Source organism: Ranitomeya variabilis, chromosome 4 (genome assembly GCF_051348905.1).
Source record: "Ranitomeya variabilis isolate aRanVar5 chromosome 4, aRanVar5.hap1, whole genome shotgun sequence".
In the NCBI taxonomy this organism is placed as follows: domain Eukaryota; kingdom Metazoa; phylum Chordata; class Amphibia; order Anura; family Dendrobatidae; genus Ranitomeya; species Ranitomeya variabilis.
The window spans coordinates 23,689,642-23,714,321 of NC_135235.1; the positions used below are offsets into that span (position 1 = coordinate 23,689,642).

At 45.3% G+C, this 24,680-nt stretch overlaps 1 protein-coding gene across 1 annotated transcript in view; it reads right to left on the minus strand.

Annotated features, from left to right (window-relative positions):
* Positions 1-1,522: 1,522 nt before the first annotated feature.
* LOC143767547 (ephrin type-B receptor 5-like) overlaps positions 1,523-24,680 on the minus strand; it is a 111,960-nt gene continuing 88,802 nt past the window's right edge. The window contains exons 11-16 of the mRNA XM_077255956.1: positions 13,711-13,958; positions 13,296-13,472; positions 12,402-12,551; positions 4,874-5,067; positions 3,722-3,877; positions 1,523-2,970 (exon numbers count right to left, since the gene is read on the minus strand). Coding sequence (XP_077112071.1) covers positions 2,862-2,970; positions 3,722-3,877; positions 4,874-5,067; positions 12,402-12,551; positions 13,296-13,472; positions 13,711-13,958 — 1,034 coding nt within the window. The 3' untranslated portion in view covers positions 1,523-2,861. The remainder of the gene's footprint in view (positions 2,971-3,721; positions 3,878-4,873; positions 5,068-12,401; positions 12,552-13,295; positions 13,473-13,710; positions 13,959-24,680) is intronic.

Consider the following 24,680-nt stretch of genomic DNA (forward strand, 5'->3'; position numbering starts at 1 on the left):
GATACGAGGTAATCACCGCAGCTGTTGTTTATTCCTTAGTATTTGGTAGTATATATAAGAATATCTGACAGACCACACTGTCAGCCCCTGTCGAAGCCACCCTGGTGGCGACGCGCGTCGGGCATTTCCACAGGCTCCCCCATTCTTAGGCCGTATATGTGCTCCTCATTGGGTCTGTATTAGCCACTCCATTTCTATTACATCATGGTTTTGTACCTTCCTTGCAGGTTTTCGGGTACTGGTGTATGTAAGTGTTATTTGTAATGCCTGCTTTATTTGATGATTTATGAGTGGCCACCTACCTGACTGTAGTTGGATTTGGTTTATAGTTGTAGTGGCGCAATTCAGTGTGGTTTACTGCTATCTCGGGGTAATTTTTGCATCTTACTATCACTTTGACAGCATGTACACATGTATTGATGCATAGGGTTGAGCGAAACAGATCGGCACTTTTCAAAAGTCGCCGACTTTTAGCAAAGTCGGGTTTCGTGAAACCCGACCCGATCCCACTCTGGGATCGGGTCGGCGGTACACGATCTGTAATCCAAAGTCGGGTTTCGTTTTTTATATGTAGTTACCTTCATTCGCGGTGATGCGCCCTCTGCTGGATGTCCTCATGAACTGCAGCCTGGGAACTTTCTTGGAAAGTTCCCACGCTCGAGGTCATTTGAGGACAACCAGCAGAGGGCGCATCACCGCGAATGAAGGTAACTATAGGTCATTGACCTACATTACCTTCATTCATTCGCCGGGGTTTACAGGCAGCAGCGAGTGCATTAGCACAGCTCCTGCCTGTAAAATATTTTAACCCCTTCAGAAGGATTTACATCGTGGGACCTGACAGATCCTCGGATGGTATGTATATTGTTGGGTTATTATCTTTAGAGCGAGGGTCTTCAGGTGGATTGAGAGAGCAATAAAATATTACAACCTGTGTGTTTATTTCATTAAAATACTTTTTAATAATGTGTGTGTGTGTTTTTTAACCCTTTCATACAATTGGATTAATAATGGTTAGGTGTCATAATTGACGCCTCTCCATTATTAATCTGGCTTAATGTCACCTTACAATAGCAAGGTGGCATTAACCCTTCATTACCCCATAGCCCACCGCTACAGGGAGTGGGAAGAGAGTGGCCAAGTGCCAGAATAGGCGCATCTTCCAGATGTGCCTTTTCTGGGGTGGCTGGGGGCAGATGTTTGTAGCCAGGGGGGCCAATAACCATGGACCCTCTCCTGGCTATTAATATCTGCCCTCAGTCACTGGCTTTCCCACTCTGGTGGAGAAAATTGCGCGGGAGCCCACGCCAATTTTTTCCGCGATTTAACCCTTAAATTTAATAGCTAGAGAGCCGAAATTTTGCACATACACACTACTAACATTAGTAGTGTGGAATATGCAAAAAAAAAGGGGGATATGAGATGGTTTACTGTATGTAATCATGTCTCATATCCTGTCGGGTTTAGGCAGGAGAAATGAAAAGCCGGCAATTGAATTACCGGCTTTTCAACATTATCGCGCTGAAGCAAATATAAAAAAAGTATGCTTCCCCATTGACTTGCATTGGGTTTCGTGTTTTGGCCGATCCCCGACCCCGACTTTTCAATAAGATCGGCCGATTTCACTCGATCCGACTTTCGAGAAAGTCGGGTTTCGTGAAACCCGACTCGATCTCAAAAAATGAAAAGTCACTCAACCCTATTGATGCACAGTTATCATTGCTATTTGCACACACCTATATATATGATATACATCAGTATTTGCTGGGGAGATTTTTCGTACAATATTCTCTATACCAACTACAGTATTCCATTTATAGATTGGCCTTTGGAGGGGTAGCTCTAAGCTTTATTATGAGCTAACTGGGTTCTCTACTTGTCATGTGTTTTGACTTTTAAATGTTTTTATGATATGTGTCTGTCATGTATTCAATAAAATTATTCTTGTACTTTTATGGTGATCCCCATTTTTTGGTCTGTAGCTTTTTCTCTATATAATTCCTGATGTTTTTGTATTGACCTTGGGTGTATCCCTTTATATTTGTTGTGGTGCCCTCCCAAACAAATTTCTGTTTACTTGGGTCTTCCAAATGGACAATGACCAGAAGCATACTGCCAAAATGGTAACAAAGTGGCTTAAGGATAACAAAGTCAATGTTCTGGAGCGGCCATCACAAAGCCCTGATCTCAATCCTATTGAAAATTTATGGGCAAAGACCGGTTTGAGCAAGGGACCTACAAACTGGATCAGTTACACCAGTGTTGTGAGTTTTGGGCCCAAATTCCAACCAACTAAAGAAGCTAAAGAAGGAAATTCCAAACGTATAACCGAAGTCATTCAGTTTAAGGGCAATGGGACCAAATACTAATGAAATGGATGTAAATTTTTGACTTTGCAGTAAGTAATAAAAATGCCTTAAAACATTCTCGCTCTCTCTCATTATTCTGGCATCTGGCAAATATTAATAATTATGATTATCCTAATTGGCCTAAAACGGGAAAGGTTTATTCTGATTTCATGTCAGATATTGAGAAAAACCTGCAGATGTGTCTTTATATAGTGGATGGAAACATCTGCCCCTTTCTGTTGTATCTTGTATGCCTGGTCGCTCTTTGCCCCCATGCCTGGTAATCTTGTGTCCCCTCTTGATGTCTCTGCGGCTGCCCCTCCCCGTCTCCTCGTTCCCGTGAGGTCTCAGCCTCTGCTCCGTTTCTTGGTCTCGCTGCTTCTGTTCCATTGTATCAGTGTCTTAGTAGAAGTCTGATGTGCTGGGCAGACCCCGGAGTGGTCTCCTGACTGTATCCTGGATTCACCCCTCATCAGCATCTGTTCTTCTCCGTCTCGGCGGTCTCTCGGCTCGTCAGACCTCCACCGGCTCCAGGGGCTGTAGATGAGCCTTCAGGAGCTGAATACTGCTGAGAATCTTCTTCTGGTGACCGGACAGCGTCACTCCGATTAACTGGATATCTCTGGAAACGAAGAAAAACACATCAGATACGATAACGGGGGCGGAAAGACTGACGCTAATTTAAAGGGCAATGATCCCGAAAGCCCAGTGCTGCTCATTACACAGTATCACACCCTGCATTATCTAATACTCCAGCCACATCCAGAGCAGCATTTCGAATTCTGCCAACACACTCTAAGTCACAATGGCCAACTTTCTTTTGAATGCAGCTTTGGATGTGACTAGAGTATAAATCCTGGTGGGGAAATAAACACTTTTGGAACTTTAAACATTGTATAACGAAACATTCTGCGACTTATTTCATCGCTGCATTTCAGATATTCTGCTTGCTATCAGCGAACAGAACAATTCTTGCCTAAATTTCAAGGCTGAAAACCTAATGCTTTTTCACAGCTGAGGGTTTGTTACAACTGAATCGTCTCCGAGACAATCCTCTAAAGTTAAACCATCTAAATAACTGATACAATGTAACAAACTACCAAGGCAACAATTTGTACAGAGGAGTTTAACTCAAACATTAACTAGACAGGATATAGAAACAAACCCTCAGCTGTGAGAAGTACTCGATTAAAGGGATTTTTAGCATCGGAATGAAAAACTGAATGATTCGATTTGCTGACAGCAAGCAGAGATCTTGAAAATATAAAAAACAGATACAGCAAATATATTGGGAAGTTGCCAACATTTTATCATACCGTACATAAGACATATTTACTGAGGCCGCGGACGACACAAAAATCCAGTTTCCTTACTCTGCCGTCAGACGGGAGATGGCGTCCAGCGTCGTGTATCCGGCTTTGTCAAAGTTTTCTCTATATTTCTCCATCTTGATCGCCTCCAGCCATTCGTGCGGGGAGGAGAGGGACGGAAAGTCTGGAGAGCAGTTACTGAGGAGCGGCTGCGAGGGTCTGACCCAGAAGAGAAGGTAAAATGCGTCAGCAGAACAGGTGGCGGGACGATGGTACAACAGAAGTCGCAGCTTTTAGGCTGAATTATTTACACAGAAAAGCAAAATATCACAATAAATAAAAGAAAATCCTCGTCGGTGCCGTCTACAAAAATAAAAGATGTAAAAGCAGCAGAAAGTTCAGACATGAACAGATGTTACGGGGAAATACAACTGATAGGGAGATGACATAGGAGACGCGGCGGTGCTCTGTAGATTATTCACACCCTTTCGCATGAGATTTCCTCTAATTTACTGTATATGTTTATACTATGATGTCACATATAGTAGTAATAGTATCAGGAGCAGCTCGGAGAACAATATACAGCAATTCTGCTGTGTAACTGTGAATCCAGCTCTGAGGTGAGATAAACACGCACTAATAAGCAGCAGCATTGAAGACTATGAAGTCACAGATAGAAGTAATAGTAGCCATTGCAGCTTGGAGAACAATATGCGGTAGTTAGGACAAGTGTAACTGTGAATCCAGCTCTGAGTTGAGATAAACACTTACTAAAGAGCAGCAGCATTGAGGACATTATTACAGTTGTACTGTAGTACTGTGTAGCTGTGAATTCATCACTAGGTTTTGTTATTAGATTTAATAGAAAGCAGCAAAGTTTAGGACATTATAGAGCAACACTGAGCAGTGTAATTGTGAATCCAGCTTCGGAGTGAGATTAAGCATGTACTAGAAAGCAGCAGTATGCCTCTACTTCATTCTGACTCTGCTTCTCCCTCCTCCTCTCTCCCTTCTCAATAGACTTCAATACACAGCTGTAATCACATCCCACATTGAGTTGGTAGTCTTTTTTTGTCTTGAGCGAGGCAACGAGAGAAGGGGAGGAAAATACTCGCTGAACGCATTGTGTGATCACCTTATTGTAAAGAGACCGCTCTGCCAAGTGGGGATTTTCCATGAATTTCTCCTCTGTGGAAGATAAAGCCCCGCACTCACCTGCTGCTCGAGACTCCCACTGTTTTTAAGCAGTTCGGATTTCTTATCATTCGATCCAAAGAGCTAACAATCTGCTCAAACCGCGGCCTCTGAGAACGATCCAGCTGCCAGCAGTCCAGCATCAGGAGGTGCAGTGCGCTGGGGCAATCCGGGGGAGGGGGAAGGCGGTACTCCTGGTCTATGGCGTCTAGTACCTGAGGAGTAGAAAACAGAAATGAGATAGTGGAGGAAGAGGAGTGGAAGGTGTCAGCAGAGAGCCCAGGAGGTCTAGAGCAGGTGAGAGAACGGTATAAGGGGTGAAGGCCCGAGCACGAAATTTACAGAGGTCTGTGACTGCCCCAACCCAGTCATAGAGAAAGCCTGTGAGTCCTGCTGCCCCCACCCAGACATAGAGAAAGCCTGTGGATTCCTGCTGCCCCCACCCAGTCATAGAGAAAGCATGTGAGTCCTGCTGCTCCCACCTACTTATAGAGAAAGCCTGTGAATCCGGCTGCCCCCACCCAGTCATAGAGAAAGCCTGTGAGTCCTGCTGCCCCCACCCAGTCATAGAGAAAGCATGTGAGTCCTGCTGCCCCCATCCACTTATAGAGAAAGACTGTGAGTCCTGCTTCCTCCACCCACTAATGCAGAAAGCCTGTGAGTCCTTCTTCCCCCAGCAACTTAGATCAACTTAGATAGAAAGCCTGTGAGTCCTGCTGCCCCCACCCATTCTTAGAGAAAACCTGTGAGTCCTACTGCACCCACTCACTCTTAGAGAAAGCCTGTGATTCCTGCTGCCCCCACCCAGTCATAGAGAAAGCATGTGAGTCCTGCTGCCCCCACCCATCATAGAGAAAGCCTGTAGATTCCTGCTGCCCCCACCCAGTCATAGAGAAAGCATGTGAGTCCTGCTGCCCCCACCCAGTCATAGAGAAAGCCTGTGGGTCCTGCTGCCCCCACCCATCATAGAGAAAGCCTGTGGATTCCTGCTGCCCCCACCCAGTCATAGAGAAAGTCTGTGAGTCCGGCTGCCCCCACCCAGTCATAGAGAAAGCCTGTGAGTCCTGCTGCCCCCACCCAGTCATAGAGAAAGCATGTGAGTCCTGCTGCCCCATCCACTTATAGTGAAAGACTGTGAGTCCTGCTTCCTCCACCCACTAATTCAAAAAGCCTGTGAGTCCTTCTTCCCCCAGCAACTTAAATAGAAAGCCTGTGAGTCCTGCTGCCCCCACCCAGTCATAGAGAAAGCATGTGAGTTCTGATTCACCCACCCACTCATAGAGAAAGCCTGTGAGCCCTGCTTCCCTCTTTTACTCATATAGAAAGCCTGGGCATCCTGCTTCCCTTGCACACACATGTATAGGTTTGTAATCAACAATCAGCAGAGGAGGAAGTGTTGTGAATTCTGTTTTTGGCTCCCTCTGGTGGCTACTGGTGGTACTGGCTTACTTTTGTCTTTTATTTCCAGTGCACCTGTTCCCATCAGGAATTGGGAGTTTCCTATTTAGTTTGGCTTCTCAGTCATTCTAGTGCCGGCAATCAATGTTACCAGAGCACCTCTGTTGCTTGCTACCTGCTCCAAGTCTGCAATTCAGCTAAGTTGGATCTTTTGTATTTTTTTGTGTTTGTTTTGTCCAGCACGCATTTTTTCACTCTTGCTGCTGGAAGCTCTAGTGATCTGAAATTACTACTCCGGTGTCATGAGTTGATATCGGAGTTAAAGTAATTTCAGGATGGCTGATTAGGGTTTTGAGGTGACCGCGAAGTCCTCTTTTGTATTTTCTGCTATCTAGTCAGAGGGCCTCTCTTTGCTGAACCTATATTCATACTGCGTACGTGTTTTCCTCTTACCTAACCGTTATTATATGTGGGGGGCTACTATCACTTTTGGGGTTTCCCTGGAGGCAAGTCAGGTCTGTGTATTCCTCTACTAGGGGTAGCTAGATCTCCGGCTGGTGCGAGACGTCTAGGGATAAAACGTAGGCACGCCCCCCGGCTACTATTATTTGTGTGTTAGGTTCAGCATCGCGGTCATCTGAGATTCCATCTTCCTAGAGCTAGTCTGTTTTTGCCTAAGTCCCTGCCATTGGGAATCATGACAGTATTGCCGGCCAGAATGTATTAAAGGTATTGGCTGAAGAAAGAGAGAAAAAAGAAGTTGCTGACACTTTTTTTTTTTTACTCAGAAGTTCTGTCTAGCCATAATTTCTATCTGCTGCCTTTTTCTCTCCTCTTAACCCCTGAATGGCTCAGATCTCAGCTGTTGAGAAATGGATATCAAGAGTTTAGCTTCAAACCTGAATACTCTTGCTTCTAAAGTTCAAAATATCCAAGACTTTGTTATACATGCTCCTATGTCTGAACCCAAGATTCCTATACCTGAGTTTTTTTCTGGAGATAGATCTCGTTTTTTGAATTTTAAGCACAATTGTAAATTGTATCTTTCTCTGAGATCTCGCTCCGCTGGAAACCCCGCTCAGCAGGTTAAAATTGTTATTTCCTTGTTGCGGGGTGACCCCCAGAATTGGGCATTTGCATTGGCACCAGGGGATCCTGCGCTGCTCAATGTGGATGCGTTTTTTCTGGCACTGGGGTTGCTCTATGAGGAACCTAATTTGGAGATTCAGGCTGAAAAAGCCTTGATAGCCCTCTCTCAAGGGCATGATGAAGCTGAAATATATTGTCAAAAATTTCGAAAATGGTCTGTGCTTACTCAGTGGAATGAGTGCGCCCTGGCGGCGAATTTCAGAGAAGGTCTCTCTGACGCCGTTAAAGATGTCATGGTGGGGTTTCCTACGCCCACAGGTCTGAATGAATCCATGACTATGGCTATTCAGATTGATCGGCGTTTACGGGAGCGCAAACCTGTGCACCATTTGGCGGTGTCTTCTGAGCAGGCACCGGAGAATATGCAATGTGATAGAATTCTGTCCAGAAGTGAACGGCAGAATTATAGACGTAAAAATGGGTTGTGCTTCTACTGTGGTGATTCTGCTCATGTTATATCAGCATGCTCTAAACGCACAAAAAAGGTTGATAAGTCTTTTGCAATTGGCACGTTACAGTCTAAGTTTATTTTGTCTGTGACTTTGATTTGTTCATTATCATCTATTACCGTGGATGCCTATGTGGATTCTGGCGCTTCCTTGAGTCTTATGGATTTGTCCTTTGCCAGACGCTGTGGGTTTAGCCTAGAGCCTTTGGAAGTTCCTATCCCTCTGAAGGGTATCGACTCCACACCATTGGCTAGGAATAAACCACAATACTGGACACAAGTGACTATGTGTATGACTCCTGACCATCGGGAGGTGATTCGCTTCCTTGTGTTGTATAACTTGCATGATGTCTTAGTGCTTGGATTGCCATGGTTGCAAACTCATAACCCAGTCCTTGACTGGAAAACAATGTCTGTGTTAAGCTGGGGATGTCAGGGGGCTCATGGGGAAGTACCTTTGGTTTCCATTGCTTCATCTACTCCCTCTGAAATTCCGGCATTTTTGTCTGACTATTGTGATGTTTTTGAGGAGCCTAAACTTAGTTCTCTCCCCCCTCACAGGGATTGCGATTGTGCTATAGACTTAATTCCTGGCAGCAAATTTCCTAAAGGTCGCTTGTTCAATCTGTCAGTGCCTGAACATGCTGCTATGCGAGAGTATATTAAGGAGTCCTTGGAAAAGGGACATATCCGTCCATCCTCATCCCCTTTAGGAGCAGGGTTTTTTTTCGTGGGTAAAAAAGATGGCTCCCTGAGACCCTGCATTGATTATCGCCTGTTGAATAAGATTACAGTCAAATACCAGTATCCTTTGCCACTATTGACTGATTTATTTGCTCGTATTAAAGGGGCAAAGTGGTTCTCTAAGATTGATCTTCGGGGTGCGTATAATTTGGTGCGGATTAAGCAGGGAGATGAGTGGAAAACTGCATTTAATACGCCCAAGAGCCATTTTGAGTATTTGGTAATGCCTTTTGGTCTTTCTAATGCTCCTTCAGTCTTTCAGTCCTTTATGCACCATATTTTCCGTAAATATCTGGATAAATTTATGATTGTGTATTTGGATGATATTTTGATTTTTTCGGATGACTGGGAGTCGCATGTTCAACAGGTTAGGAAGGTTTTTCAGGTTTTGCGGGCCAATTCTTTGTTTGTAAAGGGTTCTAAGTGTATTTTTGGGGTTCAGAAGATCTCTTTTTTGGGGTACATTTTTTCCCCTTCTTCTATTGAGATGGATCCTGTCAAGGTTCGGGCCATTTGTGATTGGACGCAGCCTACTTCCCTGAAGAGTCTTCAGAAATTCTTGGGCTTTGCTAATTTCTATCGTCGATTTATAACTGGGTTTTCAAGTGTTGCTAAGCCTCTGACTGATTTGACTAAGAAGGGTGCTGATGTTGCCAATTGGTCCTCTGCGGCTGTGGAGGCCTTTCGGGAGCTTAAGCGCCACTTTTCTTCAGCCCCTGTGTTGCGCCAGCCTGATGTTTCACTCCCTTTTCAGGTCGAGGTTGATGCTTCCGAGATTGGAGCGGGTGCGGTTTTGTCGCAGAGAAGTCCCGATTGCTCAGTGATGAGACCATGTGCATTCTTCTCTCGAAAGTTTTCGCCCGCCGAGCGAAATTATGATGTCGGTAATCGGGAGCTCTTGGCTATGAAGTGGGCATTTGAGGAGTGGCGTCATTGGCTTGAGGGTGCTAGACATCAGGTGGTGGTCTTGACTGATCACAAGAATCTGATTTACCTTGAGTCTGCCAGGCGTCTGAATCCTAGACAGGCGCGCTGGTCGTTGTTTTTCTCCCGGTTTAATTTTGTGGTTTCATATTTGCCGGGTTCGAAAAATGTGAAGGCAGATGCCCTTTCTAGGAGTTTTGAGCCTGACTCTTCTGGTGATTCTGAGCCTACGGGTATCCTTAAGGATGGGGTGATTTTGTCTGCTGTCTCCCCAGACTTGCGACGTGCTTTGCAGGAGTTTCAGACTGATAGGCCTGATCGTTGTCCGCCTGGGAGACTGTTTGTTCCAGATGAGTGGACCAGTAGAGTCATCTCGGAGGTTCATTCTTCTGTGTTGGCAGGCCACCCTGGAATCTTTGGTACCAGAGATTTGGTGGCCAGGTCCTTCTGGTGGCCTTCCCTGTCTCGGGATGTGCGTACTTTTGTACAGTCTTGTGATGTTTGTGCTCGGGCCAAGCCTTGCTGTTCTCGGGCTAGTGGATTGTTGTTGTCCTTGCCTATTCCGAAGAGGCCATGGACGCACATCTCTATGGACTTTATCTCGGACCTCCCGGTTTCTCAGAAGATGTCCGTCATTTGGGTGGTGTGTGACCGTTTTTCTAAGATGGTTCATTTGGTACCCTTGCCCAAATTGCCTTCTTCATCGGAGATGGTTCCTTTGTTTTTTCAGAATGTGGTTCGTTTACATGGTATCCCGGAAAACATCGTTTCTGACAGGGGATCTCAATTTGTGTCTAGGTTCTGGCGAGCGTTCTGTGCCAGGATGGGCATTGATTTATCTTTCTCGTCTGCTTTCCATCCTCAGACTAATGGCCAGACGGAGCGAACTAATCAGACCTTGGAGACTTATTTGAGGTGTTTTGTGTCTGCTGATCAGGATGATTGGGTCGCCTTTTTGCCGTTGGCAGAGTTTGCCCTTAATAATCGGGCCAGTTCTGCCACTCTGGTTTCTCCTTTCTTTTGCAATTCAGGGTTTCACCCTCGTTTTTCATCTGGTCAGGTGGAATCTTCGGATTGCCCTGGAGTGGACACTGTGGTGGATAGACTGCACCGGATTTGGAGTCATGTGGTGGACAATTTGAAGTTGTCTCAGGAGAAGACTCAGTAGTTTGCTAATCGTCATCGTCGTGTGGGTCATCGTCTTCGTGTTGGGGACTTGGTGTGGTTATCTTCTCGTTTTGTCCCTATGAAGGTCTCTTCTCCTAAGTTTAAACCTCGGTTCATAGGTCCTTATAAGATTTTGGAGATTCTTAATCCTGTATCTTTTCGTTTGGACCTACCAGCATCTTTCGCCATTCATAATGTCTTCCATCGGTCGTTGTTGCGGAGGTACGAGGTGCCGGTTGTTCCTTCTGTTGAGCCTCCTGCTCCTGTGCTGGTGGAAGGTGAATTGGAGTATGTTGTGGAAAAGATTTTGGACTCTCGCGTTTCCAGACGGAGACTTCAATATTTGGTTAAATGGAAGGGATACGGGCAGGAAGATAATTCTTGGGTGACTGCCTCTGATGTTCATGCCTCTGATTTGGTCCGCGCCTTTCATAGGGCGCATCCAGATCGCCCTGGTGGTTCTCATGAGGGTTCGGTGCCCCCTCCTTAAGGGGGGGGTACTGTTGTGAATTCTGTTTTTGGCTCCCTCTGGTGGCTACTGGTGGTACTGGCTTACTTTTGTCTTTTATTTCCAGTGCACCTGTTCCCATCAGGAATTGGGAGTTTCCTATTTAGTTTGGCTTCTCAGTCATTCTAGTGCCGGCAATCAATGTTACCAGAGCACCTCTGTTGCTTGCTACCTGCTCCAAGTCTGCAATTCAGCTAAGTTGGATCTTTTGTATTTTTTGTGTTTGTTTTGTCCAGCACGCATTTTTTCACTCTTGCTGCTGGAAGCTCTAGTGATCTGAAATTACTACTCCGGTGTCATGAGTTGATATCGGAGTTAAAGTAATTTCAGGATGGCTGATTAGGGTTTTGAGGTGACCGCGAAGTCCTCTTTTGTATTTTCTGCTATCTAGTCAGAGGGCCTCTCTTTGCTGAACCTATATTCATACTGCGTACGTGTTTTCCTCTTACCTAACCGTTATTATATGTGGGGGGCTACTATCACTTTTGGGGTTTCCCTGGAGGCAAGTCAGGTCTGTGTATTCCTCTACTAGGGGTAGCTAGATCTCCGGCTGGTGCGAGACGTCTAGGGATAAAACGTAGGCATGCCCCCCGGCTACTATTATTTGTGTGTTAGGTTCAGCATCGCGGTCATCTGAGATTCCATCTTCCTAGAGCTAGTCCGTTTTTGCCTAAGTCCCTGCCATTGGGAATCATGACAAGGAAGGTTTTCTCTATGTGTGGATGAGGTAAAGCAGGACTCACAGGCTTTTACTTAAGTGGGTGGGGGAAGAAGGACTCACAGTCATTCTCTATGAGTCCTGGCAGCATTATACCTAAAAATAGTGAATAGGTGAACACATATTTAAGGTGACGTCAATATAATAATAATAATAATAATAATAATAATATGGCTGAAACTCCGCCCACCAGTGGTTAAAACCATGCCCATGTACAGGTAGCCAATTAAATTGATGAATGGGCGGGGTTTATTTCAGGAGGGCGGGGTTACGTCTGCCGAACTTGGGAATTGTACGCCCTGTGAGAGCCATTAAGAGAATTCAGTGGCTCTCATTGGGGTGCCGGCTCCCATCGTTCACAGCAGGGAGCTGGCTCTTTGGGATCATTCACGAACGACTCATCACTACTGTATACACACAAAACATTACACATGGAAACAGTGTTACCACTGAAAAACAAATTTGTTAAGGATAGAAGACACATTGAGGTCACCTCTTGATTGCTCATGTCCCAGTATGGCCGCTCCCCATAGGAGGTGACTTCCCACATGACGATGCCGTAGCTCCACACATCACTGGCACTGGAGAACTTGCGTTGCTGATGAGCTTCTGGTGCCATCCAACGTAGAGACTGCCGCCCGACCTGCGGGAACATGGAGGGAACTTAACGACATTCTGGAGATCTCATATTACTGTAATAGCAAGAAAAGGGGTCCAGATCACCCTCCTCTGTTACAGGCGTATATTCCTGGGATAAAAATATATATTTATCGGGAGTGGTGAAAAAAAAATGAAAGAAGTGATGGCCAACCATACCGCTCCCTTCCTGACGCTCCACTGATCCTTGCTGATCTTTACTCTCTGGTCCTGTGTCGACACCCTGCAAATGGCTGGAACAGGCAATGACCGGCTGAGGGAGTTCCTCACTGCCGAAAGTTACTGTCGGAAAGTTACTGGGGGATTTGGCATTACCAGTGGGTTCACATGGGACTTGGTGTGAATCGTAACGGGAGTTGCGGGGGAATGGTGAGGATGTGTTCATGCAACCCTCAACTCCTACAAAAGTCTGGAGGTACCCCCTGGATTGAGTGGGTAACGACAGGGGCACAAGAGCATTTGGCCCACGTACCCAACCGATATTATGTAGATTGTACATGACAACAACATTTTGCACAGTATGTCAGTAGTCTAAAAATTGGCTAAGATCAGGGGCAGACACCCCACTGTTGCAACCACACAGGGGTCCAAGATGTAAGGGGGCCACTATCTCCTCCAAAGCAGGTGGAATTGTGCATTGAGAAGAGCTATTGGACTGCACTGTTCTTGGATAGCCTCTTCTGTTCGTGTCCACCGCTGACCAGGGCGTTATGCCCAAACACGTACTCACCAAGTCTAGAGGTCCACGCAGTCCAGACACTTTGCACACTAACTGTCCATTCACCAGGATACTACGAGCTGCAAGATTTCTATGGATGTAACTTCTATCGGACAGATATCGCATCCCGGATGCCATGCCGCGGAGCATGGAGACCATCTGTAGGGCGGACAGACCACCCTCACACTGCTGAGATACAAGAGGAAGGAGGCCGTCATGTGTCAGGAAAATGGAAGAGTCATCAAGATACTATCCACTCTGGAATATGAGCAAACAATCCACTGGCCAAGAAAATAATCCACTGGACAAGCATTCAATCCCTGCTCCACCTCCAGGAATGGTCACATCCATGGTTTACCCTCCAAACAGAAGATGGGGCACATTGCTTCCTACGATAATTTATGGGCTGGTGATCCTCATCCCCTACCCTGAGATAAGCGTCCAGGGCTCCGTTCTCCATGTACTCTGTCAGGATCATGATGGGGCGACTGCGAGTCACGGCACCTTCTAGACGCACAACATTGGGATGGTCAAACTGCCCCATGATGCTCGCCTCCCCGAGGAAGTCACCCCGCTCCTTGTCACCGCTCCCTGAGCGCAGCGTGCGGATGCACACAGTGATGTCTCTCTTTCCAGGTAGACACAGACGACCTCGACAAACATCCCCAAAATCTCCTGAAGGAAAGAAAAAAAACATCTTGTAGATGATCCATCACATCTTGTAGATGATCCATCACATCTCGTAGATGATCCATCACATCTCGTAGATGATCCATCACATCTCGTAGATGTTCCATCACATCTCGTAGATGATCCATCACATCTCGTAGATGATCCATCACATCTCGTAGATGATCCATCACATCTCGTAGATGTTCCATCACATCTCGTAGATGATCTATCACATCTCGTAGATGATCCATCACATCTCGTAGATGATCCATCACATCTCGTAGATGATCCATCACATCTCGTAGATGATCCATCACATCTCGTAGATGATCCATCACATCTCGTAGATGATCCATCACATCTCGTAGATGATCCATCACATCTACACTGTGTTCCAAATTATTATGCAAATTGGATTTAAGTGTCATTAAGATTTAATTGTTTTGTTTTTCAAGTAAACTCGTGGATTTTATTGTGTTTCAGGGCTCAATAGATCACTGAAATCAATCTTAAACACATGTGATAATTAGTTTTCCAGGTGATTCTAATTAAAGGAAAACTACTTAAAAATGATGTTCCACATTATTAACCCCTTTACCCCCAAGGGTAGTTTGCACGTTATGGACCGGGCCAATTTTTACAATTCTGACCACTGTCCCTTTATGAGGTTATAACTCTGGAACGCTTCAACGGATCCCAGTGATTCTGACAATGTTTTCTCGTGACATATTGTACTTCATGATAGTGGTAAAACTTCTTTGATATTACCTGCGTTTATTTGTGAAAAAAAGAGAAATTTGGCGAAAATTTTGAAAATTTTGCAATTTTCCAACTTTGAATTTTTATGCAATTAAATCACAGAGATATGTCACACAAAATACTTAATAAGTAACATTTCCCACATGTCTACTTTACATCAGCACAATTTTGGAACCAAAATTTTTTTTTGTTAGGGAGTTATAAGGGTTAAAAGTTGACCAGCAATTTCTCATTTTTACAACACCATTTTTTTTTAGGGACCACATCTCATTTGAAGTCATTTTGAGGGGTCTATATGATAGAAGATACCCAAGTGTGACACCATTCTAAAAACTGCACCCCTCAAGGTGCTCAAAACCACATTCAAGAAGTTTATTAACCCTTCAGGTGTTTCACAGGAATTTTTGGAATGTTTAAATAAAAATGAACATTTAACTTTTTTTCACAAAAAATTTACTTCAGCTCCAATTTGTTTTATTTTACCAAGGGTAACAAGAGAAAATGGACCACAAACATTGTTGTACAATTTGTCCTGAGTACGCCGATACCCCATATGTGGGGGTAAACCACTGTTTGGGTGCATGGCAGAGCTCGGAAGGGAAGGAGCGCCGTTTGACTTTTCAATGCAAAATTGACAGGAATTGAGATGGGACGCCATGTTGCGTTTGGAGAGCCACTGATGTGCCTAAACATTGAAATCCCCCACAAGTGACACCATTTTGGAAAGTAGACCCCCTAAGGAACTTATCTAGATGTGTGGTGAGCACTTTGACCCACCAAGGGCTTCACAGAAGTTTATAATGCAGAGCCGTAAAAATAAAACAAAAATTTTTTCCCACAAAAATTATTTTTTAGCCCCCAGTTTTGTATTTTTCCGAGGGTAACAGGAGAAATTGGACTCCAAAAGTTGTTGTCCAATTTGTCCTGGGTGCGCTGATACCCCATATGTGGGGGGGAACCACCGTTTGGGCGCATGGGAGAGCTCGGAAGGGAAGGAGCGCCATTTGGAATGCAGACTTAGATGGATTGGCCTGCAGGCATCACATTGCGTTTGCAGAGCCCCTAATGTACCTAAACAGTAGAAACCCCCCACAAGTGACCCCATATTGGAAACTAGACCCCCCAAGGAACTTATCTAGATGTGTTGTGAGAACTTTGAGCCCCCAAGTGTTTCCCTACAGTTTATAACGCAGAGCCGTGAAAATAAAAAATCCTTTTTTTTCCCACAAAAATTATTTTTTAGCCCCCAGTTTTGTATTTTCCCAAGGGTAACAGGAGAAATTGGACCCCAAAAGTTGTTGTCCAATTTGTCCTGAGTATGCTGATACCCCATATGTTGGGGTAAACCCCTGTGTGGGCACACGGGAGAGCTCGGAAGGGAAGGAGCACTGTTTTACTTTTGCAACGCAGAATTGGCTGGAATTGAGATCGGACGCCATGTCGCGTTTGGAGAGCCCCTGATGTGCCTAAACAGTGGAAACCCCCCAATTATAACTGAAACCCTAATGGAAACACACCCCTAACCATAATCCCAACGGTAACCCTAACCACACCTCTAACCCAGACACACCCCTAACCCTAATCCCAACCCTATTCCCAACCGTAAATGTAATCCAAACCCTTACCCTAACTTTAGCCCCAACCCTAACTTTAGCCCCAACCCTAACTGTAGCCTTAACCCTAGCCCCAACCCTAACCCTAACCCTAGCCCTAACCCTAGCCCTAACCCTAGCCCTAACCCTAGCCCTAATCCTAACCCTAGCCCCAACCCTAACCCTAGCCCTAACCCTAGCCCTAATCCTAATCCTAGCCCTAACCCTAGCCCTAGCCCTAATGGGAAAATGGAAATAAATATTTTTTTTAATTTTTAAATTTTTCCCTAACTAAGGGTGTGATGAAGGGGGGTTTGATTTACTTTTATAGTGGGTTTTTTAGCGGATTTTTATGATTGGCAGCCGTCACACACTGAAAGACGCTTTTTATTGCAAAAAATATTTTTTGCGTTACCACATTTTGAGAGCTATAATTTTTCCATATTTGAGACCACAGAGTCATGTGAGGTATTGTTTTTTGCGGGACGAGTTGATGTTTTTAGTGGTAACATTTTCGGGCACGTGACATTTTTTGATCGCTTTTTATTCCGATTTTTGTGAGGCAGAATGACCAAAAACCAGCTATTCATGAATTTCTTTTGGGGGGGGAAGCGTTTATACCGTTCCGCGTTTGGTAAAATTGATAAAGCAGTTTTATTCTTCGGGTCAGTACAATTACAGCGATATCTCAGTTATATCATTTTTGTATGTTTTGGCGCTTTTATACGATAAAAACTATTTTATAGAAAAAATAATTATTTTGGCATCGCTTTATTCTGAGGACTATAACTTTTTTATTTTTTTGCTGATGATGCTGTATGGTGGCTGTTTTTTTGCGGGACAAAATGATGCTTTCAGCGGTACCATGGTTATTTATATCTGTCTTTTTGATCGCGTTTTATTCCACTTTTTATTCGGCGGTATGATAATAAAGCGTTGTTTCCAGGTCACCACCTGACAGCACACTGGAGGACGTCCTTCTTATCCATGATGGGACAGGAAACACGAGAGGTTAAAAGGACCCTCCCCCTACCACCCTTCAGTGTTTTTCCTGTCCCATTATGGATAGGAACGGCGAGAGGAGCTACCGTTCTGTGCGGGGGGATTGTGGATCGGGGGGCTTTGCCTCACCCTTCCCTCCATGAGGCACCCGCTGGCCGACACCCGCCCGAGGGTCCCTCTGCCTACCAGTGTAGCGCTGCTCCTGGTATGAGGATCGCTTCCCCCTGCCGGGGGCTCTCGATCCTTCCGTCACGCCCCCTGGTGCATGCGATCCTGCCGGTTGCCTCTGCGGACGTCGGCGTCTCCATGCGGCCGGCATGAGGAAGCAAATCGTCGCTGCACCATCCTCTCTTTCCGGCCGCGTCCCTTCCGGTTTGCGGCTGAGGGGGGCAGGCGGCGTCTCCGAAACAGGAAGCGGTAGTGAGCGCAGGAGCGCTGTACAGATGAACAGACGAGCAGAAATATAAGGTATGTGCAGTAAGCGATCTCCGGTGCATCATGGAGGACGCAGCTAGAGAAGGGCAGGAGTCCACGGCACTAGTGAGTAGACCAGGGGACCGGTATTATGGACATTTAAAAAAAAAATAAAAAAAATGGGGCATTATCCTGGAGTTTTGTTATTTTTCTATAGGCGGCCTCATTACCAGAAAAACCGTTAAAGAAGCCTGGCAAAAGCAAAAAATGTCCTATTTGCGCAGCCAAACTGAAAGATACCTGGCAGAAACCCCTATGTGAAGCGTGCACCTGCAGAATCATAGGAGAGGAGCAGGCTTCTCTTATGTCAAATATGAGAGCCATGATAAGAGAGGAGGTCCAGGCTTCTGTATCAGGTCTGGCACTACCTCAAGCCTCACCTTCAGAGAGACCGAGCAAAAGGCAGAGGGTCGATTACTCTTCAGGAGATTCGTTATCTGCTGTATCGGATATAGAGGAGGAAGAGGAGAGCAGAGACCCCCCACAGAGAGGGAGAAAATACTTATTCTCTGCGGCAGACACAGGAGAACTGTTGGAGGCTGTGCGGCATACTATGCAGATTGAGGATCCACAACCATCTTGTTCAGTTCAGGACGAAATGTTTGGTGGCTTGCGCTCACAGACTGCAAAAGTGTTTCCAGTAAATTCCCATATCAGATCCATGATTTTGGATGAATGGGAGGAGGCGGAGAAGAGATTGACTATCCCTAAAGATTTCCGACTCCGCTTGCCGTTTGACCCGGATGAAGTTAAAGAATGGGTCGATATACCTAAAATAGACATTCCATTGGCTAAAGTGTCCAGAAGAACCTCAATCCCTTTTGAGGACTCTTCCAATCTAAAAGAGCCCATGGACAGAAAGGCAGATGGACTTTTAAAAAGGACCTGAGAGAGTTCTTCGGCGGTTATCGGAGCTAATATCGCAGCAACATCAGTGGCTCGCTCCATGGACCTGTGGCTAAATGATCTTCAGGATCAATTAATAGCCAAAACTCCTAGAGATACTATCATGAAATCTCTGCCTCTGTTAAAATTGGCAACCGCCTTTTTGGCAGACGCGTCCGCGGAGACGGTTAGGTTCGCGGCTAGAGGTCAATCTCTCTCTAATGCAGCCCGAAGAGCTATCTGGCTCAAAAACTGGTCGGGTGATATGCACTCCAAAAATAAATTGTGTTCCATACCCTTCTCTGGGGGCAGGGTCTTCGGACCGGTCCTCGACGATATATTAGAGAAAGCCTCAGACGTAAAAAAGGGGTTCCCCGAAGAAAAGCCTAAAAAATTCCAGCCCTTTCGGAGACCCCGCTATAATCAGAAACAGGATTACAGGGGTAAAGGGAAGCAAGGTAGATGGAGCTACCAGAAAGGGGGAGACAGTAGACCCAAAACCAAAGACTCGAGTTACTCAGGTCCGAGGTCTAGCTACCATAGGAAATGACGCCATCAGAGTAGGGGGTCGTCTAGCCGGATTCCTAGAAGGTTGGAGGGGAATAACAACGAGTCCTTGGGTGTTACAGGTGGTGTCCCAGGGGTACAAAATCGAATTTTCCTCCCTTCCGCCCGAAAGATTTCTGGTGTCCAGCACACATCTAAAATCATCATCCCCCATGTGGTCGGATATACAGGACCTCCTAAAAATGGCGGCAATTGTTCCGGTCCCCTCCCAAGAAGAGTACAGAGGTCATTACTCGAATCTCTTCTCAATAACAAAACCATCGGGAGAGTCGAGAACGATAATAAATCTGAAGCACCTAAACAACTGGGTGGTATACAAAAGATTCAAAATGGAGTCAATTCGGTCTACCATTCCTCTGTTGGGAAGGGGTATGGTGATGTGCACTCTAGATCTAAAGAGTGCATATTACCATGTTCCCATTTGCCTAAACCACCAAAAATTCCTGCGGTTTGCGGTAAACATGGAAGGGAAGATCTATCACTTTCAATTCCGCTGTCTCCCCTTCGGCCTGGCGTCGGCTCCCAGGGTTTTTACAAAACTTATGGTAGAGGTAGTCGCATATCTGAGAAATCGGGATGTGATGGTAATCCCTTATCTAGACGACTTTTTGATAGCGGCAGAGTCAGTAAACCAGCTCAGGGTCAACTGTCAGTTCCTCATCTCCACACTAGAGAGTCTCGGTTGGATTATAAATTGGAAGAAATCGGATCTAATACCGAAATCCAGAATAAAATTCCTAGGAGTCATGCTCGACTCAGAAACAAGAATGTCCTACCTTCCGGAAGACAGGCTAAAGGGTATAATAAAAAAGGTCCATCATTTCTCCCGAGGCCGAAATACGATCAGAGACGGGATGAGAATACTGGGATTGATGACGGCCTGCATCCCTTGCGTGAGATGGAGCCAGTTTCATTCCCGACAGCTTCAGCAGGGAGTTCTGAGGAGCTGGAACAGGAGGCAAAATTCTCTAAATCAAAGACTGAATCTTTCTTTTCAGATCAAGAGGTCTCTGGTGTGGTGGACTCTCTCCAAAAATCTCCGGGTAGGAGTGTCATGGCTTCAAACCCCAAGTGTGTCAGTCACGACAGACGCAAGTCAGGAAGGTTGGGGAGGTCATGTCCTAGGAAGATATTTCCAAGGTCGTTGGGGAAGAAAGGACAGCAAGAAGTCATCAAACCACAGAGAGTTGCATGCGGTTTGGAAGGTCCTAACGGCGGCACAACATTTGCTGAAGAACAAGCATGTAAAAATCTTCTCGGACAATACGACGACTGTAGCCTTCCTTCGACATCAGGGGGGCCCAAGACATCTGGCATTACAAGATCTGGTGGAACAGATCTTCAAGTGGGCAGAGAAGTCGGTACGGTCAATCTCGGCTGTACATCTGGAGGGATCCAAGAACCAGTTGGCGGATTTCCTGAGCAGGAAAAGTGTATCCCCTACAGAGTGGGAACTGAACAGCAAAGTATTCAGGGATCTTTGTCATCGTTGGGGGAAGCCGACTGTGGATCTATTTGCTACAAAGCAAAACGCAAAAGTCGAAACCTTTTACTCCCTAAACCCCTGGGAAAGTCCAGCTGCGATCGATGCCCTGTCACAACCCTGGAGCAACGGTCTTCTCTATGCGTTTCCGCCTCTAGCATTGATTCCAAGGACACTCAGGAAAATTTGCGAGGACGAGGCCAAAGTCATCCTCATAGCTCCTCACTGGCCGAAACGAAGTTGGTTTCCATTGTTAAAAAAATTGTCAGTGGAAGAGCCTCTCCTGTTACCAGTAAGAGAGTATCTTCTTCTACAAGGTCCAGTTCTACACCAGAACCCAGGAGCACTTCAGTTGGCAGCATGGATCCTGAACGGAAGATCTTGAGAGCAAAAGGTCTTTCAGATGACGTCATTTCTACCCTTCAAGCCAGCAGAAAGCCGGTGACATCTGCAATCTACACAAAAATATGGAAAACATTTTGTGGATTCTGTGGGGAGATGACAGTTGATACTGACCATCCAGATATCCTGAAAATTCTTGATTTCTTGCAGTCAGGATTTCAAAAAGGTCTTAGACCAAGTACATTAAGAGTCCAGATAGCGGCCCTAAGTACATTCTTTGATTTTTCTCTATCTACCCACCCCTGGATTAGTAGATTCTCAAGAGCAGTCCAGAGGCTAAGGCCATTCATTAGGAAATCAGTCCCGCCGTGGGATCTTAATCTGGTCCTGAATTTTCTGTGTGATCAGTCCTGGGATATAACGGGAGACATAGATATTAACAAACTCTCTCTTAAAACCGCGTTTTTAGTTGCGATCACATCGGCAAAAAGATTGGGGGAACTACAGGCTCTTTCGGTACAGAACCCGTATTTACAGATCTTTGATGATAAAATAGTACTAAGGCTAGATCCGGCCTTTCTCCCTAAGGTCGTCTCCAATACTAATATGAATCAGGAGATTGTTTTACCGTCATTTTGCCAATTCCCTAAAAACCAAAAAGAAAGATTTTTTCATAACCTTGATGTAAGAGAGTCAGTACTCAGGTACCTTGATCTATCTAGACCCTGGAGACAGGACAATAACTTGTTTGTTCAGTTCAGGGGTTCAAATAAGGGGAAAAAAGCGTCTAAAGCGACTATCGCACGGTGGATAAAATCTACAATTGATTTAGCCTAAAAAGCTAAAGGTTTGAATTCCCCAGTTAATCTTAAAGCCCACTCATCTAGGGCCATGGCCACATCATGGGCGGAGAAAGGGGGGGCTACGGCAGACCAGATCTGTAGAGCTGCATCATGGTCTAATCTTAGTACCTTTTCTAAACACTATAAGTTAGATGTAGTTTCGCCTCAGTTGGCCTTTGGTAGAAAGGTACTTCAAGCAGTGGTCCCACCCTAAATACCATTCTCCTTTGGTATTTCTCCAGTGTGCTGTCAGGTGGTGACCTGGAAAACAGTAATTAGACTTACTGGTAATTGTATTTCCAGGAATCCATCCTGACAGCACTGTTAGTTCCCTCCCTATTGTTTGATCTTTATACTTATGTGATGTAACATTTGTATGATTGATTATTTTGTTGTAATAAAACTTGTTTTTGCATCCATCCAGATGTGTTACTTTGGAAAAACACTGAAGGGTGGTAGGGGGAGGGTCCTTTTAACCTCTCGTGTTTCCTGTCCCATCATGGATAAGAAGGACGTCCTCCAGTGTGCTGTCAGGATGGATTCCTGGAAATACAATTACCAGTAAGTCTAATTACTGTTTTTTTGCCTCGTTTTTATTTTTTTTTTCTTACGGTGTTTACTGAAGGGGTTAACTAGTGGGACAGTTTTATAGGTTGGGTCGTTACGGATGCAGCGATACTAAATATGTGTACTTTTATTGTTTGTTTTTTTTTATTTAGATAAAGAAATGTATTTATGGGAATAATTTTTTTATTTTTTTCTTTATTTAGGAATTTTTTTTTTATTTTTTTTTTTACACATGTGAAAATTTTTTTTTAAACTTTTTTACTTTGTCCCAGGGGGGACATCACAGATCGGTGATCTGACAGTTTGCACAGCACTCTGTCAGATCACCGATCTGACTTAGAGCACTGCAGGCTTACCAAGCGCCTGCTCTGAGCAGGCACTCGGTAAGCCACCTCCCTCCCTGCAGGACCCGGATGCCGCGGCCATCTTGGATCCGGGACCTGCAGCGAGGAAGGAGGTAGGAGACCCTCGGAGCAACGCGATTACATCGCGTTGCTGCGGGGATCTCAGGGAAGCCCGCAGGGAGCCCCCTCCCTGCACGATGCTTCCCTATACCGCCGGCATACCGTGATCATGTTTGATCGCGGTGTGCCGGGGGTTAATGTGCCGGGGGCGGTCCGTGACCGCTCCTGGCACATAGCGCCGGATGTCAGCTGCGATAGGCAGCTTACACCCGGCCGCGATCGGCTGCGCTCCCCCCGTGAGTGCGGCCGATCGCGCTGGACATACTATTCCGTCCTTGGGAAGTAGGGCCCACCCCACATGGATGGAATAGTACGTCCAATGACAGAAAGGGGTTAAGCAGACCACAGGTTTCAAGCAATATGGGAAATAAAAAGGATCTCTGCTGCTGAAAAGTGTTAAATAGTGCAATGGCTTGGACAAGGTATGAAAACATTAGAAATTTCACGAAAACTTAAGAGTGATTATCATACTGTGAAGAGATTTGTGACTGAAACAGAGCACAGACAGAGTTCATGCAGATAAAGGCATAATGAGGAAGGTTTCTGCCATACAAAATCATTGGATTAAGATAGCAGCTGCAAAAATACCATTACAAAGCAGCAAACAGTTATGTGAAGCTGCTGATGCCTCTGGAGTCCTTCGAACCTCAAGATGTAGGATCCTTCAAAGGCTTGCTGTGGTGCATAAACCTACTATTCGGCCACCCCTAAACAGTGTTCACAAGCAGAAACGGTTGCAGTGAGCCCAGACATACATGAAGACTAATTTTCAAACAGTCTTATTTACTGATGAGTGTCGAGCAACCCTGGATGGTCCAGATGGATGGAGTAGTGGATGGTTGGTGGATGGCCACCATGTCCCAACAAGGCTGCAACGTCAGCGAGGAGGTGGAGGAGTCATGTTTTGGGCCGGAATCATGGGGAAACAGCTGGTAGGGCCCTTTAAGGTTCCTGCAGGTGTGAAAATGGCCTCTGCAAATTATATAGAGTTTCTGACTGACAACGTTCTTCCATGGTATAAAAAGCAGAAATGTGCCTTCAGGAGCAAAATCATCTTTATGCTGACAATGCACCATCTCATGCTGCAAAGAAAACCTCTGAGTCATTGGCTGCTATGGGCATAAAAGGAGATAAACTCATGGTGTGGCCACCATCTTCCCCTGACCTCAACCCTATAGAGAACCTTTGGAGGATCATCAAGCAAAAGATCTATGGGTGGGAGGCCGTTCACATCAAAACAGCAGCTCTGGGAGGCAAAGAAATACAAGCAGAAACTCTCCAAAAACTCACAAGTTCAATGGATGCAAGAATTGTGAAGCTGATATCAGAGAAGGTTCCTATGATAACATGTAACTTGGCCTGTTAGGAGGTTCTGGAATTAAATAGCTTTTTTGTTCAGTGAATGTGACCTCCTAGTGCTGCAAATTCCACAAATTAGCATTTTCAGTTCTTTATATCCAATGTTTAGAAATTCTACTGTGCCTAATAATTTGGAACCGTGCATTCTGAGGTTTTATTCTTTTTGGAGATTATACTGTTATTATTGGGAGGTTTCTTCAGTAAAATTTGATGCATACTCTAACGGGTGATGACTTTTATTAGACTGACTCATTTTCACTGACCATTTAGGAAAATCCGAGAAAAATGTAATTTGCATCTTAATTTGGAACACGGTGTAGTAGATGATCAATCATCTCTTAAAGATGATCCATCACATCTCATAGATGATCCATCACATATTTACGTAT